At 41.7% G+C, this 20,148-nt stretch overlaps 2 protein-coding genes across 3 annotated transcripts in view; one reads left to right on the forward strand and one right to left on the reverse strand.

The window, feature by feature from the left end:
• MAPKAPK5 (MAPK activated protein kinase 5) overlaps window positions 1-20,148 on the forward strand; it is a 36,392-nt gene that overhangs the window by 15,051 nt on the left and 1,193 nt on the right. Inside the window, exons 5-12 of the mRNA XM_059408448.1 lie at window positions 1,233-1,341; window positions 2,892-2,981; window positions 3,738-3,833; window positions 10,634-10,714; window positions 13,390-13,577; window positions 15,367-15,487; window positions 19,001-19,131; window positions 19,396-19,511. Of these exons, the coding sequence (XP_059264431.1) occupies window positions 1,233-1,341; window positions 2,892-2,981; window positions 3,738-3,833; window positions 10,634-10,714; window positions 13,390-13,577; window positions 15,367-15,487; window positions 19,001-19,131; window positions 19,396-19,511 (932 nt within the window). The remainder of the gene's footprint in view (window positions 1-1,232; window positions 1,342-2,891; window positions 2,982-3,737; window positions 3,834-10,633; window positions 10,715-13,389; window positions 13,578-15,366; window positions 15,488-19,000; window positions 19,132-19,395; window positions 19,512-20,148) is intronic.
• The window catches only part of TMEM116 (transmembrane protein 116), a 167,357-nt gene that overhangs the window by 13,114 nt on the left and 134,095 nt on the right, over window positions 1-20,148 (reverse strand). The window lies entirely within an intron of this gene.

Raw genomic sequence — 20,148 nt, forward strand, 5'->3', positions numbered from 1 at the left:
AGTCTTGTTTCATCTCTGCCCCACCACTCTCTGGTACCCCCTGATTATTGTGATTACTTCCTCTTAAAAAAAAAAAAAAAGTATGTAGTGTGGAATTAAAACAGATTCTATTTCAAATTAGTGAAAGGGGACCAGATTATACTAGGCACTGGCTTAGAGTTGCTATGGCAACAAGCCCTTATTGCTTAGTCTGACATCCTTTTAAAGGCAGAAATCAACATTATTCTTTTAGCTGCCAAATGTTTGGCAAGCCCACTGGGTGGCATTCTAAGTGTCTTCCAGGGAATTCAAAGTTAAATAAGGTATGATTTCTACTGGGGACTGAGATGTAAACCTATCATCATAGCAATGTGATAGGCACCAAGAAGAGGCCTCCATAACATATTTTGAGCTTATAAAGGAGAAGAGAGCTGCTGACTATAGGCTGGGCAGGGGAGGTGTCTCACAGAGTGCTTATGTCGTGGCTAGGACTTGAAGGGGGTGGGTAGGAGTCTTCCAGGTGGAGAAAGAAGATGGATTTGTAAAAACAAATGGGAAATTATGACCATGTCTCACAACTGTGCTCTGTTGGTGAAAGCATTTGGATAGAAGCTGGAAGCATTTATATCAAAGAATGAATGGTAACCAGAGTTCCGATTTTTTTTTTTTTCACAACATGAGAATTTTTGCTTTTCTTTAGTACCTGTGTAACCCTGTCCAGCAGCTGTCTTGCTGGGTATGCTGTGGGTCACATGGAAAACTAGCATAGTGGGGAGAAGGAGTGTAGAGAGACACACATAGACAGAGACAGACACAGACACAGAATGAGTGAATAACCAGGGTAGCCCAATACCAGCCAAGTTGAAATTCATGTCCTACACAAAGTCATATTCTATTTTCAATACACTTTCCATCTAGGTGCCCTAAATATGATATAAAAACATGTCACTTAAAGGATCACTCCCCCATCGCCTTAATATCTAGTAATAACAAGTTAAGTACAGTATCTTCAAAAGGATCATTGTCTTCAGAACTTAATGATTTTACTCTCATTTTAGCTTCCTAGAAAATTTTAGATGAAGGATATTCCTTATTACTTATCAAAGAGTTCCAACTCCAAGGGGCATGGTAGGGCTAGACTTAGAAAGTAGTTGCACACTTTGTAGATGAGGTATCTTTAGGTTAGCTATTTGATGTTTCAGTTTTTTTTTTTTTTTTTTTTTAACTTAACAAAATCAAATGCTTTCAAACAGGGCTCGACTCTTAATTGTAATGGAGATGATGGAAGGGGGAGAGCTATTTCACAGAATCAGCCAGCACCGGCACTTTACAGAGAAGCAAGCCAGCCAAGTAACAAAGCAGGCAAGTTAACCCCGGGTACCAATCAAACTGCCAACAGCGTTGGTTAACAAGCACAATTTCATTGGGGGGGATAAAAGAAAGCTTGAAGAAAAGCTCTATTTGATCTCTCATTGCCTGCTTTGTTATGTAATCAGAAAAGATGCTTTGACAGGAGAAATGTGACCCCTTATATGCTTTGGTGGGGGGGGGGGCTGTATTATTAAGTGGTTGTCAATTGCTTGCCTATTAAAAAACTTAAATAAACTCTTAAAGGAAGGTAATCTTTTAATTCCTGTGTAGACTGTAGATATCTTTGAGTACATAGTGTCCAAGCACTGTTGGACTTTGAGATAAATTGCTATTGATAACACCTGAAAGATTGGGATAAAAATATCTTCTGGGACAACTGTATACAAGATTTTTTTTTGCTTATGAGTTACCTTATCAGATTTTAATAGAATTCTAAGGTCTTTGTAATTCTGGGTTATTCCTGATTATAGTCTTTCTATTTTGACATCACATTTTATTGCTAGAAAATTGATTTATGTCACAAATGGTACTAGGAATCTAACTGGAAATAACCTCTTGAGGAGGTGAAAAGCTGACTGCACAAGGGTTATCTTCAGGCTAAGCAAGCAAGGCAAAAAGAAGAAATCAGAGCTCAATTTGTTCTAAATACAAAATTCTTCCAAATTTTCCATGAGCCTCAAGCAATTTTCTCTCCCTTAAAGCAAGAATTCCTATTAAAGTCTGCTCAGTGGGCAGGAGCCCCTTGTGGTGTTAGTGGAGGACTTGTCCTTCGGGTAGCCCACTGGCTGTGAGCCCTGGCACTGTGCAGGAGCCTCAGACATTTTTTGACAACTCCTTTCTGGTAGGAAGGAGCTGATATTTGGAATGCCAAGACAATTCCATACTGAGAGTTGAAGAACAGGTAGAATTTGTTCTATTTAATTTTAACAGTTACATCTTGTATTTTTCAAAGTTTCAAATATTAGGATATACTCTGAGAATCTCGTATAAAACAAAAACCCTTCCAACCCACCTAAACAGGTGACATTTCATTTCAGCAAAAGAGATGAGCAAACTGGACCATCAGGTGGGAAAATATGCAGTTAGTGGCTTTCCATTTTTCTTGAAGGCAGAGCCTGGAGTTGAACCCCCCGGACAGTGCGGTTCTCTCCGGAGCCAGGAGTTAGTGCCCACTGCCTCACTGGGGGAGCCCAGGCCTGCTGAAGACTGCCCAGCATAGAGTTTACTCTGCTAAGTGTGAATTCCCATTTTGTACAGGATTTAAGCATCAGTTTACTTGGACAAAGAAGTGTTTTACTGTTTTATTTATTTACTTATTTTGTTTAATGAAATACAGGTTGCAGCTAAACTAAGCTGAATTCATTTCTTCTATTTCTTGGTACCCAAAGTCTTACTTCATTTCTGCTGTAAAATTGAAAACCAACCACAGTCTGAATGGACTTAAGGATTTTTTTTTTTTTAATATCTTGAGTTCTCTAAGCCAGGGGTATTAAAGAGCTATCTTTTCTAAGATGTGGTTGCTCCATTATGTCCTTTTCCAGATAGCTTTGGCTCTACGGCACTGTCACTTGTTAAACATTGCTCACAGAGACCTCAAGCCTGAAAATCTGCTCTTCAAGGATAACTCGTTGGTGAGATGACTTATTTTTCTGCATTTTAGTGCTGCCACTCTCAACACGGTTTGGGAATGGGTGGGTAGGTGTAGATTCAGAGTTCTCTGAATCCATGGTGAAGAGGCTTGAAGCCAAAGTGCTTCCAACAGCTTACTTTCCCCACTCATTTCCTTGCTAGAAGCTCAGAGACATTCTGCTATACCCCTGGCATTGATGTTGGATGGTACTGATATGCATTTGTAAGACTTTAGGTTTTAGATATGATTTTCAGGTGCTTTGGAGAGGGGCAGGAGTCTGTAAGATGTTAAATATTACCTTGAAATGTAACAGTTGTATTTGCTGTTTGTTAATGCTGATAAGGTGTTTTTTTCTCTCCAGTCTCACCCCCTGCCCCGTGTATCATGTTCCAACAAATAAGTTGCTCTGGGAGTCTTGAAGCTGATGCTAAAAGTGAAATCGCACCCTGGATGGGAGACGATGGGCCAGTAGATAGAGTCAGGGGACAGTTGGCTAAGATCTTGATTTTAGTACTGCGTATACCAGTCATGAAACAAGGCCAGCTGTGAGCGGGGAGAAATTCTTTACCTCTGTGATAGTAAGAAAAATTCCTCAGGATGAATCATTTCTTCAGGTGTGAGGACATGCTATTCATAGGCTTGAGTGTCAGCCAGAAACTCGTGAGAGCGAGCTCAAGGTAACCTGTCTTCCACCTGGATTTTCCGCTGGTGTTTACTGAGGACTCTGGAGAAATGACTCCCGTGTATTTTATTTCAGGATGCCCCAGTGAAGTTGTGTGACTTTGGATTTGCCAAAATTGACCAAGGTGACTTGATGACACCCCAATTCACCCCTTATTATGTTGCACCTCAGGTAAGCATTTGCTCTTTTTGCCACAGCTTATATCACTGGGCTGTGTGTAGGCATGTCCTCTTTGACAGCACAAGCGGGCATGTATTACCAGTGGGAAGGGGAGGGCTTAGTTTCAGAAACCAACAGTCTGCTTAATTAGGTGCAGGCATTTATTATAAAATCAGCTTCTTTTAAAAACAAGGTAAAATTTGTGTACAATAAAATACTCCTACTTTAAGTGTAGTTTGATGACTTTTGACAAACAGATACTCTTGCATGGTTACCACCATAATCAAGGTACGAAACATTTCCGTCATGTCAGGAGCTCTTGTGTATCTTTGTAGTCAGTCTGCCCCAGGTGACCACTGATCTGCTTTCTGTCCTTATGGGTTAGTTTTGCCTGTTGTAGAAATTCATATGAATGGAACTCATGTACCTATTATATTTTGTTTTTTTTGTTTTTAGAGATTTTATTTATTTATTCGACAGAGAGACAGAGATCACAAGCAGGCAGAGGCAGGCAGAGAGAGAGGGGAAAGCAGGCTCCGTGCTGAGCAGAGAGCCCGATGTGGGACTCAATCCTGGACCCTGGGATCATGACCTGAGCCGAAGGCAGAGGCTTAACCCACTGAGCCACGCAGGCGCCCTTACCTATTGTGTTTTACTTCTTTTGCTCAGCATGTGTTTGAAATTCATCCATGTTGCTGCATATATCACCAGTTAGTTCTTTTTTGTTGTTAAGTAGTGTTCTTTTATAGAGGACTAAACCATGTTTGTTTACCCATTCATTGACTGATGGCAATTTTGGGTTTTCTGGTTTTGGCTGTTATGAATAAAGCTGCTAGGAACATTCATTTACAAGTTTTGGGGGACATCTTTTCCAAAACGGTTGTACCATTTTACCTATTCCCCAGTAATATATAAGAGTTCCAGTTTCTTCATGTTCTTACTGTCAGCTCATGTTCGTTAGTATGTTCTTACTATGTTCATCAGCTCATGTTCTTAGTCCTTCTGGTAAGTCTGGTATTATTTCATTATGGATTTAATTATAACATTTTCTTAATGGTTACTGTTCTGTATTTTTTCATGTGTTTATTAGATATTTTACTGTGAAATATGGGTACAACATTTTCTACAATAACCCATGAAGTATGGATATAAATTCTACATGCCCATTTTTGATTTTATAATTGTGAGGTATAAGAAGTTATTATTTTCTAGATACAAGTTCTTTGTTGTGTTTATGTATTACTTTTTATTGCTATTGTGATGAATTGCCACAAACTTAGTGCCTTAAGGAACACATTTATTTCCTCACAGTTTCGGAGGTTAGAAGTCAAACGGTTCAAGGTCTTGTCAGGACTGTGTTTTTCTGAAATCTCTGGGGGAGAATCCATTCTCTTGCCTTTTCCAGCTTCATGAGGCAGTTGCATTCTTTGGTTGGTGGCCTCCTTCTCCATTTCCTTATTTTCTTGGAAGATTTTATTTATTTATTTGTCAGGGAGAGAGCACAAACGGGGAACAGCAGGCAGAGCGGCAAATCAAAATTGGATTTTGATCAAATCCAATTCATCCTTTTTTTGTTGTTGTTGAGAGGGAGAGGGAGTGAGAGCCAAAGACAGATGCTTAACTGACGGCCACACAGGTGTCCCATCTTTCTCCATTTTCAAAGACAGTTATATAGCATCTCCTGGTCTCTCTGACTCTGACCCTCTTGCTTCCCTTTCATAACTGTGTTTACATTAGATGCACCCAGATAATCAGGATATTTCCCCATCTCAAGAGCCTCCATTTAATAAAATCTGCAAAGTCCCTTTTGCTGTGTAGGGTAACATATTCATAGATTCCAGGGATTAGAACATGGACATCTTTAGGAAGCCATTATTCTGCTCACCACATACATATTATGAATATTTCTCTCAGACTGTGGCTTGCTTTGCAGAATAGCAGCAGTTTTTTATTTTAAAAATTTTAGATTTTTGTTAAAGTTTATTTATCTATTTAAGTAATCTCCACCCCCAGCATGGGGCTTGAACTCGCAATCGGAGATCAAGAGTCTTGTGCTCCATTGACAGAGGCAGCCAGGCACCCTGGTTTTTTATTTTGATCAAATCCAATTCATCCTTTTTTTTTTTTGAGAGGGACGGGGAGAGAGAGAGAGAGAGGCAGAGGAGAGGAGAGGATGAGAGGGAGAGGGAGAATCCCAAGCAGGAGAATCCCAAGCAGGCTCCGTGTCCAGCATGGAGCCTGACATAGGGCTTGATCTCATAACCCTGAAATCATGACCTGAGCTGAAAATAAGAGTTGGACACTTAACCAACTGAGCCACCCAGGCACCCCTCACCCATTTTTTTTCTTTTTTAAATGGTTGGTGATTTTGTTCTTAAGAGGTCTTTCCATACCCATGTACATGAAGATTTTTCTCATGGCTCCTTATTAAAGGTTATTGTTTTCACTTTTTCTAAAAAATTAGATTTATTTATTTTACTTTTTTTTTTTAAAGGTTTTATTTATTTATTTGATAGAGAGAGAGAGATCACAAGTAGGCAGAGAGGCAGGCAGAGAGAGAGGGGGAAGCAGGCTCCCTGCTGACAAGGAGCCTGATGTAGGGCTTGATCCCAGGACCCTGAGATCATGACCTGAGCTAAAGGCTTAACCCACTGAGCCGCCCAGGTGCCCCTATTTATTTATTTTAGAGAGAGTGTGAGTAAGCAGGGGGAGAGGCAGAGAAGCAGACTCCCCACTGAACATGGAGCCTGAGTTAGAGGTTGATCCTGTGACCCTGAGACTGTGACCTGAGCAAAATCAAGAGTTGGATACTTAAACAACTGAGCCACCCAGGTGCATCTCCCCCGACAAGCCTTTTTTAAGTAGGTCCATGCTGGGCACAGAGCCCAACATAGGGCTTGAACTCATGACCCTGAGCTGAGATCAGGATGCTTAACCTGCTTAATCAGTTGAGCCACCCAGGTACCCCTATAGTTTTAGCCTTTACCTTTTGGAGTGTAATTCATTTGAGGGGTGGTGTGTGTGTGTGTGTGTGTGTGTGTGCGTATAAAATAAGGGTCAAGATTTCTTTTCCTTCCAGATGTCAATTTTCCACATCATTTGTTGAAAAGAATAACCTTGTATCATTGAATTACCTTACAGTTTTGTTGACTGAATTATCCTGAAGTTTTGTCAGAAACCAGTTGAGGGGCGCCTGGGTGGCTCAGTGGGTTAAAGCCTCTGCCTTCGGCTCAGGTCATGATCCCAGGGTCCACAGGCACCCCCCCAGTAAATAAAAATCTTAAAAAAAAAAAAAAATCAATTGGGTGCCTGGGTGGCTCAGTGGGTTAAGCCGCTGCCTTCAGCTCAGGTCATGATCTCAGGGTCCTGGGATCGAGTCCCGCGTCGGGCTCTCTGCTCAACAAGAAGCCTGCTTCTTCCTCTCTCTCTCTCTCTGCCTGCCTCTCTGCCTACTTGTGATCTCTCTCTGTCAAATAAATAAAATAAAATCTTAAAAAAAAAAAATCAATTGACCATATAGGCATTAGTCTATTCTATTCTGCTTATTGGCCTATTCTTACAGCTGTATCATGTGGGATTACTGTAGCTTTCTATCAAGTCTTGACCTTAGATATCAGATAGTGTAAGAAGTCCTTCAATTTTTTTCTTTTTCAAAATTGTTTTGATTATTCTGAACCCTTTGTACTTTTCTATAAATTTTAGAATTCACTTCTCTGTATCAGAAAAATTCTCCTGGGATTGTGATCTGAATTGTATTTAATCTGCTGATGAATTTGGAGAGAGTTGACGTCTTAACATTATTAAGGCTTTCAATCAGTGAACATGGTAGATCTCTCTATTAGGTCTTTAATTTTTTTCAGAAATGTTTATATTTCTTAGTGTATAGGTTTTATACATACTTTCTTAAGTTTATTCCTATATTTCATATTATTGGATGCTGTTGGAAATTATATTTTTAACGATTTCATTTTCCAGTTGTTGATTGTTTAAAGAAGTACAAATGACTTTTATTTCCTTTTATCTTAATAAAATCACTTATCAATTATAGATATTTTTGTAGATTTGTTAAAATTTTCTATGTATATAAAGTCATGTTGTCTGTGAATAATGACAGTTTTACTTTGCTTCTTCCAGTATGTTTGCTTTTTATTTCTTTTCCTTGTCTTACGTACTGGCTGGGACCACTAGCTGAATATGAGGGATTAGAGCAGACATCCTTGCCTCATTCCTGATCTTAGAAAAAAATACTCAATCTTTTACCATTAACCATATTAACTGTTACATATTTGTAGATGCCCTTTTTCAGAAGTTTCTGTCTATTTCTAGTTTACTGAAAAGGAATGTGTTAAATTCTGTCCAGTGCTTTTTCTGCATCTGTTGGGCTGATAATATATTTTTCTTCTTTATTTTGTTAATATGGTGAATTAGTTGATTTTTTAAAAGATTTTTATTTTTAAAGATTTTATTTATTTATTTGTCAGAGAGAGAGAGAGCAAGCGTGAGCAGGGGGAGCAGCAGGCAGAGGGAAAAGCAGGCTCCCCACTGAGCAAGGAGACTGATGTGGGACTCGATCACAGGAATCATGGCCTGAGCTAAAGGCAGACGCTTAACTGACTGAGCCACCCCAGCGCCCCACAATTTATCAATTTTTTTTTTTAAGATTTTATTTATTTATTTAAGAGACAGAGATCACAAGTAGGCAGAAAGGCAGGCAGAGAGAGAGGGGGAAGCAGGCTCCCTGCCTACCAGAGAGCCCAATGCGGGGCTCGATCCCAGGACCCTGGGATCATGACCTGAGCTGAAGGCAGAGGCTTAACCCACTGAGCCACCCAGGCACCCCCAATTTATCAATTTATAAAAGTACTTTATGGACTCAGCTTTTGGTTTCCTATGTAAAAAATCTTTGTCTCACCCAAGATCACCAAGATTTCCTTGTACAAGTTTTATAGATTTAGGTTTTACATGTATATGCATGATCCATTTTTATTTAATTTTTTTAAAAGATTTTATTTATTTATTTGACACAGAGACAGAGAGATCACAAGTAGGCAGAAGGGCAGGCAGAGAGAGAGGAAGAAGCAGGCCCCCCGCTGAGCATAGAGCCCAATGCGGACTCTGGGACACTGGGTTCATGACTGGAGCCGAAGGCAGAGGCCTAACCCACTGAGCCACCCAGGTGCCCCACTGATTTAATTTTTATATAGGAGTATGGATCTAAGTTCTTTTTTTTAGCATTCGGATATCCAGTTCCAGTACCATTTGTTGAAAAGGCTGTCTTTTCTCCATTGCATTGCTTTTGAGTCTTGTCAAAGATCAATAGAATGTGTGTTAATTCTGGATTATCTGTTCTGTTCTAGTGATCTCTTTGTCTTTACACCAGTACTGTACTGTCTTGATTACTGTGACTTTATAATAACTATTGAGATAAGGTAGAGTTAGCCTTTTAACTTAGTTCTTTTTCATAGTTATTTTGGCTATTATAATTTCTTTGCATTTCTGTACAGACTTTTTTTTTTTAAGATTTTAATTATTAGAGAGAGAGACAGAGAGTGACAGAGAATACAGGTGGGGAGGAAAGGGAGAAGCAGGCTTTGTGCTGAGCAGCAAGCCCAATGTGGGGCTCAATCCCAGGATCATGAGATCATGACCTAAGCTGCAGGCAGATGCTTAACCAACTGAGCCACTCAGACACCCCCTTAAAACTTTGTAATCAGCTGTTAATTTCTACAAAGGAGTCTGTTGGGATTTTGACTGGGGTTGTTTTAGAGTTATGGTTCAATATGGGGACACTGACATCTGGACAATACTGAGCCTTCTAGCCCATGAGCAAGCTATATTTCTCCATTCATTTTTGCCTGTAGTTTTTCTCAGCAATATTTGTGTGGTTTTCAGTGTACAGGTGTTTCCCATCTTTGTTAGATTTATTCTATGGTCCTATTATAAATGGTATTTTCTTTTTCAGGTTTATTAATTCGCTTTACTCTTCTTGTATAAAAACACTATGTGGTGGCCATAGTTGGAGCCTGGGTCCTCCGCATGGAGACTCTGATGTGGGTCTTTACAAGATGGTCAGTGAATTCCTGACAGGGAGACTTGGTGAACACAGTCTCTTTCCAGAGTGTTGGGGTAAGGCAGTTGTAGGTCTTGGAGATGGCAAAACTGCCCCCAGGTGACATTGCAGCCCATGGCTGAGGTGTGGCAGTTGTCAACATCTGCCATCAGCAGCTTTGTGGGCATGGGGCTAAGACCATAGCATGGGTCTGGGTGAGAGGAGAAAGCAGACCAGTGCAGAGTTGCAGCTTCCTTGCAGTTGCAAGGAGTCTGTGGGGTACACCAGTATTGTTCCCCTAGGGTTCTCAGTCAGAGGACAATGGAGAACTTGGCCAGGATCATGGCCCCATGAATGGCAGTGGTCACCTCCTTGAACACTTATTACCCAGAACAATGTGACTGTTATAGTCCTTGAACCTGATCCACTGGCCAGCACTGGTCTGCTTTTATACAGGCGTAAGGGATGTCTGTATTTCCAGGAAAAAGTCCATGACCTTCGATGCCTTGATGGGCAGGAAGAAGAGTTAAATCTCTTCCAAGGACTTGATCTTCATGTCCTTGACCTGGGCAAAAACTGATAAATTGCTGGTTTTAAGAGGTTTTTGAAAGTTTGTATTTTCTGGAGGGTCTTTTTTTTTTTTTAATTGTCAAAATTGCCAGTTTCTTCTCTCTTTCAGCATTCTTTTTCAACATTCTTTCTCAAGTTATAGGTCATTGGCGTGGTCTTCAGTAAATTGTCCCCTTTTGTCTGACTCTGACAGGTACTGGAGGCACAGAGAAGGCACCAGAAGGAGAAATCTGGCATCATACCTACCTCGCCAACGCCCTACACTTACAACAAGGTAAGGGAGGAGATACTTTCCTGCGCCCTTCAGATATAGCCCCTCTTCTCCTGTGAAGTGTTTGTGGTTCTCGGAGAATGAATTCTTTGGAATTCTTTTTTTTTTTTTAATTTAAATATTTTATTTATTTATTTGACAGAGAGACAGAGATCACAAGTAGGCAGAGAGGTCCACAGAGAGAGAGAGAGGGGGAAACAGACTCCCGCCAAGCAGAGACCCTGATGTGGGACTCAATCCCAGGACCCTGAGATCATGACCCGAGCCGAAGGCAGAGGCACAACCCACTGAGCCAACCAGGCACCCCAATTCTTTGGACTTCTAAGGGAATTCTTATCCCTTAATATTCTTGCCCAAAAGGCCGACAGCAGCCAACCATTCAGAAAATTCCTTGGAATTCAGGTTTTTTGTTTGATGAAGTAGGAAATAAGGTTCTTAACAGTTGAGGTTTTGCAGCAGGAACCAAGGGCAATGATCACCTGTAGGTTACCTGGATAGTTGTAGTTCACTGACCACATCTAAAGACATGGTTATCTTTTTTTTGTGTGTGTGTTTGTTTTGTTTTGTTTTTTGAGTTGGACGCCATTTCTTGATCATTCCATGGCCATTTATGGTACCATTCTTCCCATAAAATAGCCAACTTAGAACAGTGTCAGCACACAGCAAATGTTCCTGGTCCTACAGTTCTCATTCTGTAGCCTACACATCAAGTATCTCTGTTCTAAAACACAAGAGGATTAGGGCCTCTTAAAAGCAGGTCCTGGAGTTGCTGAGTAGATGCTTCTTGGGGACTCATGGCTGAATACAGGTGACAGAGAGGGACCTGAGGGTGGTAAAAAGCAGTAGATCGGCTCTTCTTGGGTCCCACACTTAGAGGGCCCCACATATTCCTATAGTGTGTGCACACATATACACACAAGCATACATAAGAAAGAACACACAGGCTCCTCTGCCACTCAGGGTCCTGTGCTCCACCCTGTCCCTGGGACAGTGTGACCAAAACCCCTAAACATCTACTTTCATCAGTAACTCTGGTCAATTTCCAAGAAATCACTGCTCCACACCTTCTTGCCCTGCAAACCCAAAACCATAGTCAGCTCTACCCTTATGTAGTAAAGGTTTGAGGGCTGTGCTGATTACGGCATCAGAGTCATAAACTGCTTCCTGCTTCTTCTTCTTTTGTTTTTGTTTTTTTTTAAGATTTTATTTATTTGACAGACAGAGATCACAAGTAGTCAGAGAGGCAGGCAGAAAGAGAGGAGGAAAGCAGGCTCCCTGCTAAGCAGAGAGCCCGATGCGAGGCTCGATCCCAGGACCCTGAGATTATGACCTGAGCCAAAGGCAGAGGCTTAATCCACTGAGCCACCCAGGTGCCCCTGCTTCCTGCTTCTTGATGTGTGCAGGAAGTGAGTGGTAGAAGCACTTAGATGACATTTAATTTACTTGCTAAAATTTGCTCAGCATGCATGCAATGGATTCTTATGTTATATATTTTCCAGTAGTATTTTTGTCTTCTTTTCCTATTCCATTTTGTGAGCCTAATGGTGCTCATGAATTAGCATAACATTGATAAAAATTACACACTGCAGATGAGTAGCATGTTGGAATAATAAACAGCTCATATTACTTTTGAATGTGTATATATGTTAGTTAAGAGATAGTCCTCTTTATATTGGCAACTAAATGAAAACTGAATGCTACATTTGCAAATAATTTTTTAACAAATATGTAATCGGATGTAATTAAATTTTTAGAAATTAAATAACTATATCAATCTTAATTTTAAAAAAAGTAGTATCAGTTTCTTCATGTGGAAAGTGAGGGATTTGAACTATTTTTTTAAAGATTTTATTTATTTATTTATTAGAGAGTGAGCAAGCATAAGTAAGTAGAGCAACAGGGAGAGGGAAAGGGAGAAACAGGCTCCCCACTGAGCAAGAAGCCTGATGTAGGGCTCAATCCCAGGACTCTGGGCTCATAACCAGAACCAAAGACAGATTCTTAATTGACTGAGCCACCCAGTTGCCCTAGTTTGAACTATTTTTAAGATTCCTTTCACCTTTATAATTTTTTTTAAAGATTTTATTTATTTATTTGACAGAGACAGATCACAAGTAGGCAGAGAGGCAGGCAGAGAGAGAGAGAGGAGGAAGCAGGCTCCCCGCTGAGCAGAGAGCCCGACGCGGGACTCGATCCCAGGACCCTGAGATCATGACCCGAGCCGAAGGCAGCGGCTTAACCCACTGAGCCACCCAGGCGCCCTCACCTTTATAATTTTTTAAGATTTCATTTATTTACTTGAGAAGGAGCATGAGCTGGGTGAGGGCGCAGAGAGATAAGCAGACTCCCTGCTGAGCAGGACCCTGGGATCATGACCTGAACCGAAGGCAGACACTTAACCAGCTGAGCCACCCAGGCACCTCACCTCTATAATTTTGTAATTATATTCTGTAGCATGGGTTGCGTCATCTACAAATATCCATTAGTATTAGGCAAAAACATGGGTTAGAGTATCTATGGTAGAGAGAAAGGTTGGTTCCCTTAAGACTTGAAACTTTTCTATTCGTTGTTAATTGATTTTTGGAGATAGCAGCCTGTGTAAGGGGCTGTTTCTGGGCTGGTCCTTTATTTTGGGGCTGTGCCTCTGCTGTAAGTGACTATTTTAATTTTCTTTTCAGAGCTGTGACTTGTGGTCCCTAGGGGTGATTATCTACGTGATGTTGTGCGGATACCCTCCTTTTTACTCCAAACACCACAGCCGGACTATCCCAAAGGATATGCGGAGAAAGATCATGACAGGCAGTTTTGAGTTCCCAGAAGAAGAGTGGAGCCAGATTTCAGAGATGGCCAAAGATGTTGTGAGGAAGTGAGTACCCAGGCTGAGGGGTAGGGAGGCCAAGGAGGCCTCAAAGTGGTGGATCGCAAGGGAAAAGTCATTGGTTTCCCAGGCATGCTCCTTCCCCTGGGTGCATCATAGAAATCTTATCCCTGGAGCCTGAGATGAGAGCTCTTCATGTCCACACCTTGGTGAAAATGGGAGCTTTGCTCCCTCTTGTTGCATTCTTAGAATTTGTCCCCAGGCTGTGAATCCAGATCCCTTGGAGCTTTAATTTAGGATCTTAAAGGGTAAGCCCCATGGTGTGCCCTTCCTGAATGTTAGCCAGTTATGTGGAACAGACATGGCGTCAGGAACTGAACTCGGGCTAAGATGACAATGACATTTTGTCTTTTCATTCCTTAGCTGCTGTGGGGAGGAGGTGGCTGATTGTGTGGGCCTCTAGCCTCCCCACTGCTAAGATAAATTTAGAAAATTCAGTCCTAGTGAGTGGTTAAGGGAGAGTTGACAGAGTACTTTTGTAGCTGAAGGACTAGGTAAGAAGTAAGACCTAAATTTGATGTATATTTTCTTTTCCTGCCCACCTGTGTGGGAGGCTCAGCTGCCTGGGATTTGGTATTCTTCTTGTATTCCTACTGCTGGGTGTTCACTGAGTAATTTTTCCTCTTTTGGTTTCATTTTCTTCATTTGAAATACGATAAAGAAAAGCATTAAAGGGGGAATGCCTGGGAGGTTTCTCCTGACAGTATAACCATTTCTCTATGGAGATTACTCCCTTTCAATAGAGAGCTTGTCCTATGGGTTGAAAATCTGTGTATATAAAGACAGACTAGTTTCTAAAATATACAAGGAAAAGTTTTTAGGACGGTGGAGCAATGTTTAAAGCATCACTTGTCTTCCCATGCAGTTTCCACACTGTATTCTCAGCTACTTAACCAAAACATCAATATCCTCAAAGTGGTTCTTTGTCAGTTCTATAGAATATATTTCCTGTACTTAGAGCAGTATTATCTTCTTTCAGCTTTGGGTTTCTTTTCTAAATAATTGTTTCTTCAGAATCTGAAGCTCTTTGTTCAGAATGATCTAGAAGGTTGCAGAGAACCTGAAAGAGCAAGTATACATGTTGTCCTGACTGACATTTACTGTGTGAGGATGTGTAGTTGGAAGGAGGGGCTAAAAACCCCAGGGAACATGCTGAGGTGGGCCAAGAATTGCATCAGCATGAATGGACAAGATGTGAAGAAGTAGGATCAAAAAGCAGATGGTACAGAGCAATACATTCAGCTTAGAAGGAAATGCCATCCCCTTGTCAGAGACTTTAGATTTTTGGCTTTTGAATATTTCTGGAATAAAGTGTTCATGTCCTGCCATTTGGTGACATCTAACAGTTTTATCACAAGTTGCAACCTGGACTTTCACAACCACATGACCCCTCAACTAATTTTGTAGCTAAAAGAGCACTTTGAGTCCCTTTAGGAAACTGGAACCCACTGTCCTAAAAACATAGATGTGGAAGATTCAAGTCTCAGGAAGTATAAGCTGTATGTAGGCTTATTAAACCTAGAACTCAGTCTGCAGTATCACTGGATTAAGCTTACCCTACAATTTTTATCTCACTCTGCCTAGTGTAGAAAGGACTTACCAAAGGACACAGTGCCTTCACCACTAGGGGTCAGGTACTAGATCCCCACCCCTGCCAACAGATGGAAACCCTAAGCTTGTAGGAGTTGGTAGAAAGGCAAAAGTTGGAACTGGTTAGAACCAGACCCAGGAACTTCCTAGCCTTCTGAAAGTAACTCTGTTGGCCTTTTCTCCACAGGCTCTTGAAGGTCAAACCAGAGGAAAGACTCACCATTGAGGGAGTATTGGACCACCCGTGGCTCAACTCGACGGAGGCCTTGGATAATGTGCTACCGTCTGCTCAACTGATGATGGATAAGGTTTCGAATGTGCTTACTTTGTTCACCAAAAAGGCTGTGTTGAGAAGGAATGCTGGGACAAGGCTCAGGGCGGGGTCAAAGGCAGAGCAATGCAGAGAGCTCAGTCTTTCCCAGAGAGACATCCCTGCTTTCCTGAAAATCAGGATCTGAAATAAAAGCTTCTTTGCGTAAAAGACCAGATCAAGGCCCGGTAAATATACACTAAGTGAAAACTCAAATCCTCCATATTTGTGCTTTGGGGTTGGCGGGGGCACAGAGTTCTATGAGACAACCTCCTCTCCCCCAACGGGCTTAAACAAGACTGGAAAGACCAATTTATGTGAAATAAGGAGGGAACATTTCAGATATCAGAGGTTTGCATGCTACATTTTCTACAAATGCTCTGAGAATTCAGAAGAAGAGAATATCTTTGAAGGGCTGGAATTAGGGAAGGGTTCCTAAAGAGAAGGCAAAACCCCTCATATTTATTAATTACTGCATGGCAGTTTTTAACCTATTCACATTAGTTTAGGCATGAGCTGCCTTTAAAAATTTGAGTAGAGAACATACGTGGCCAGATGAGCCACAGGAGCACGTGGAGCCACAGTGAGCTCTGGAAGAAGCAAACAAGTACAGACCGAAGTGCATCTGTGGGGCAAACCACCTGGCTTCATTAATGGGAAGTCAGTGAAATCTATGTGGCAGGGCCAGGCTTTGAAAGTACACAGAGGGACTTAAGTCTTTTTTTTTTTTTTTTTAAAGATTTTATTTATTTATTTGACAGACAGAGATTACAAGTAGACAGAGAAGCAGGCAGAGAGAGAGGAAGGGAAGCAGGCCCCCTGCTGAGCAGAGAGCCTGATGTGGGACTCGATCCCAGGACCTTGAGATCATGACCTGAGCCGAAGGCAGCGGCTTAACCCACGGAGCCACCCAGGCGCCCCGGGACTTAAGTCTTAATAGCACATAACTGAGAGGCCACTGTCAGTTTTGGGGAAGAGATTTGCCACAGGGAAGGTATTTAGGGATGGTCAGCCAGACTTGCAGATTTGCCGACCCAAGACTTCTGCAGTAGTCAGCAAGCCTGGGACAGCTCTGGGAGCAGAGAAGTAGAGACAAGAGAATAGGCTCAGTGTTTTTGAAGACAAATTTCTACAATTTGGGGTGACTTACTAGATAATAAGGGGATAATGGGTATCTAGTGATCTCATTGAAAAATAGAGGGAAATCAGGATCGAGGCTCATTTAAGTCAAGGGAAGTCTCTTGACTTTATTTATTTATTATTAAAGATTTTATTTATTTATATGACAGAGATCACAAGTAGGCAGAGAGAGAGGAGGAAGCAGGCTCTCTGCTGAGCAGAGAGCCGGATATGGAGCTTGATCCCAGGACCCTGGGCTCATGACCTGAGCCAAAGGCAGAGGCTTTACCCACTGAGCCACCCAGGTGCCCCTTTCAGGTTTTATATATTGCTTAGATGGACACACAGATGAATGACATGTGTTGTGTGGGACCATAGTGTGGTTGAGAGGTAAAGGCAGAGAAACAGGCATATGTCTTACCCACTTAGAAGGGAGGGGGATTGAAGTATGAGAAAGAGTAAGGGGATAGGAAAAAAGAATTATTTTTTTCCTAAAGATTTTATTTATTTATTTGAGAGAGAGAGCAGGAGCCAAGGGGCAGGGAGGGACAGAGGGAGAGGGAGAAGGACAAGTAGACTCCCCACTGAGTGGGGAGCCCGCCGTGGGTTTCAATCCTAGGACCCTAAGATTATGATCTAAGCCAAAGTCAGACGCTTAACCAACTGAGCCACCCAAACGCCCAGGAAAAAAGAATCCTAAGACCTCCCTTAGTTTTGCTGTAGTATGGGAAAGAAAGAACTGGAAAGAGCAGAGTTCTGTGCAATCTCTGATTTGTGTATGGTTGTCTTTCTGGTTTAAATATGCCTAGTAGGGCGCCTGGGTGGCTTAATGGGTTAAGCCTCTGCCTTCAGCTCAGGTCATGATCTCAGGGTCTTGGGATCGAGCATCGAGCATCGGGCTGTCTGCTCAGCAGGGAGCCTGCTTCCCCCTCTCTCTCTGCCTGCCTCTCTGCCTACTTGTGATCTCTGTCTGTCAAATAAATAAATAAATAAATAAAATAAGTAAGTTAAGTAAGTAAGTAAGTAAATAAATATATAAATAAGCCTAGTAGCCCAGAATTGGTTTGATCAATCCAAAATCCTAAGGGATTGCTTGGCTCAGCACGTGGGGGTTACAGTGTGGCTTTCCTCAAAATCCTGAAGTTGAAGAAATAAGATTGCTTTCTGGAGTTACTGTAGAATTAGTATATAATGAAGCCAAATGTGGATGTGCAGAATCTTTCAAGAGTGGCCCCTAGGCCTATAAAGTGGATCTGCAAGATGACAGTATATTCCCATTTGTAAAAGATTATGGGGTCCTGATGTGAGTTGAAGTGTAGAAAACTAAATGTGAAATGTAGAAAAATGGCCACGTATGCAGATGTTAAATAGTGTCCATCTAAGCCTGCCTAGGAGATGGAGCCTTAGCTCACAAACCGGAGCTATTCTCATCTCTCAGTTGGGCCATTGCTGATAGGGGTGATGTGAGGATCCAGTAGAGTATAGCCAGAGCCAGCTATGATAGTTCCTTTAAAGGAGTTCAAACTCTACCTGCTCTAATTGCATGCTTAAGAGGGAACTAACTACTTTTTAAAATTGTCAAATTTTATTGTTGAAATTAAAGTAATACAGAGGTGTATCTTTTTAAAAAGCATAAATTCCTTTTCATTCCTCTGCCTCAATCTCATCCCTCAGAGATGAGGTCATCTCTGGCTTAATGTATCCTTCCTCACCTTTTTCTGGGGAGACACACATCTACTCAATTTGTCCTTTTAAAAAAATATAAACGTGGAATCATCTTGTTCTTAGAAAGCTTTCTGCTGATTATTTACCTTCCTTAATTGGTATGCTCATAGTAAGAGCCTGAACTGGTCATAAAGACACAGGCTTCAAAAGTTCTAGACTCCATGACAGTTATCTCTCATTGTAAATTAATTGACTGACTTGTAGATGAGTTCCTGAGGATCTACTTGCTTATCTTATGAAGCGGTTGGGGTTCTGAGCCATCGGGGCTAAAGTGACTGTCCACACTGTGGGGGCAGTGAGTAAATGCCACTGTGGGAGGCTTCTTGGGCACAGCTTACCACCCTTTCCCTGATGTACATGAATGCCGCTCTTTACACTTGCTCTTGCCAATGACTGTGAACAGGAGTCTGTTACTGTTTCTTAACTTGCATTAATGTCCCTGTGGCGGGAGGAAGGGCTAGCTGTTGTATGACCCTTGGTTTGCCTGGTATTCCCTGGGCTTGCTAGTCCATGGAGAAGAACTCTGGCTTATCAAAATGTGTATACTGCCAGCATAGCAGTGAAATTGCCTTTTTAGTTCTCAGAGCTTCTCCTTCACAGTTTCTTAGATTAGCTTTTTAGGTGCCCTGAAGTGAGCGTGAAAACTGATGACAGTGTTTACATTCAGGCGGTGGTTGCAGGAATCCAGCAGGCTCACGCAGAACAGTTGGCCAACATGAGAATCCAGGATCTGAAAGTCAGCCTCAAACCCCTTCACTCTGTGAACAACCCCATTCTGAGGAAGAGGAAATTACTCGGGTAACTGATTATTCCGTGGATTCTCCTTCATGGCTGGTGTGACTGAGTGCAGGGTTCTGGAAGGTCAGCCAGGGGTTTGCCCTTTTGCTACCTCTTATGAGGGTGGAAAGGATAAGCCCTTTAAATAGCATCAGAAGTTGGAGACACTCTGTAGTTAATTATTTATCCGAAAAATGTGCTGCCTTATGTTTAGAGTTAACCAAACCTAGAGAGTTGTTTTTTGACATTTCACCTTGTTATTCCCTCTCTTCCAAACTTTTAAAGCACCAAGCCAAAGGATGGTGTTTATATCCACGACCATGAGAACGGAGCCGAGGATTCAAACGTTGCCTTGGAAAAGCTCCGAGACGTGATTGCTCAGTGTATTCTCCCCCAGGCTGGTAAAGGTCACGCCATTTATGAATGTTCCGCGTACGTGGGTGCGCATGCTAGAAGGAGCAGTTAATTTGAGGTTGTCTTCCTCATCTTTGTGTTCTAAGAGAATAAGTACATTATATAAATTATTCCGTGTCCACTAAAAAGAGACGGCAGTGGGAACTCAGAAAGGTGGTAAGTTCTGCCCCTCCTTTGGTTTTCTGTGAAACTGCTAGTTGAGGTTTAATTACCAGTGTCTGGTGCAGTATGCAGTTTTGTGTTTTCTTGGTTTGTTAATGAGGGCACAGGACAGAAGATGAAGAACAGAAAATGTGGACAGGGTCTGGATCAGCTTGTGAAGGTCAGGAAACATTTCTAGAGCCTTTAGAGGGCTAGGCTGTCATTAACTCATGAATATAAAGAGAGTGCCTCCCGTTCAAAAGTGCCCCTTGCTGCTACTTGTATCGTGGCCAGGCTGTGACTTGCACATGTCTCCTTTTGAGTGAGAGCTTTCTTTTAGTGTAGTCTCTCCATTCAGTGGGGTATAATGGGCTCTTCTTGGCAGATGAATGAGATTCCTCAAGTAGGCACCCAGAAAACTATCTAAATTCCTTGGGTTTTCAGAGAATTCACATAGTGTACTTAGATAGCTTCCAAAGGAAG

The sequence above is a fragment of the Mustela nigripes genome, chromosome 8, assembly GCF_022355385.1.
Source record: "Mustela nigripes isolate SB6536 chromosome 8, MUSNIG.SB6536, whole genome shotgun sequence".
Classification (NCBI taxonomy): Eukaryota; Metazoa; Chordata; class Mammalia; order Carnivora; family Mustelidae; genus Mustela; species Mustela nigripes.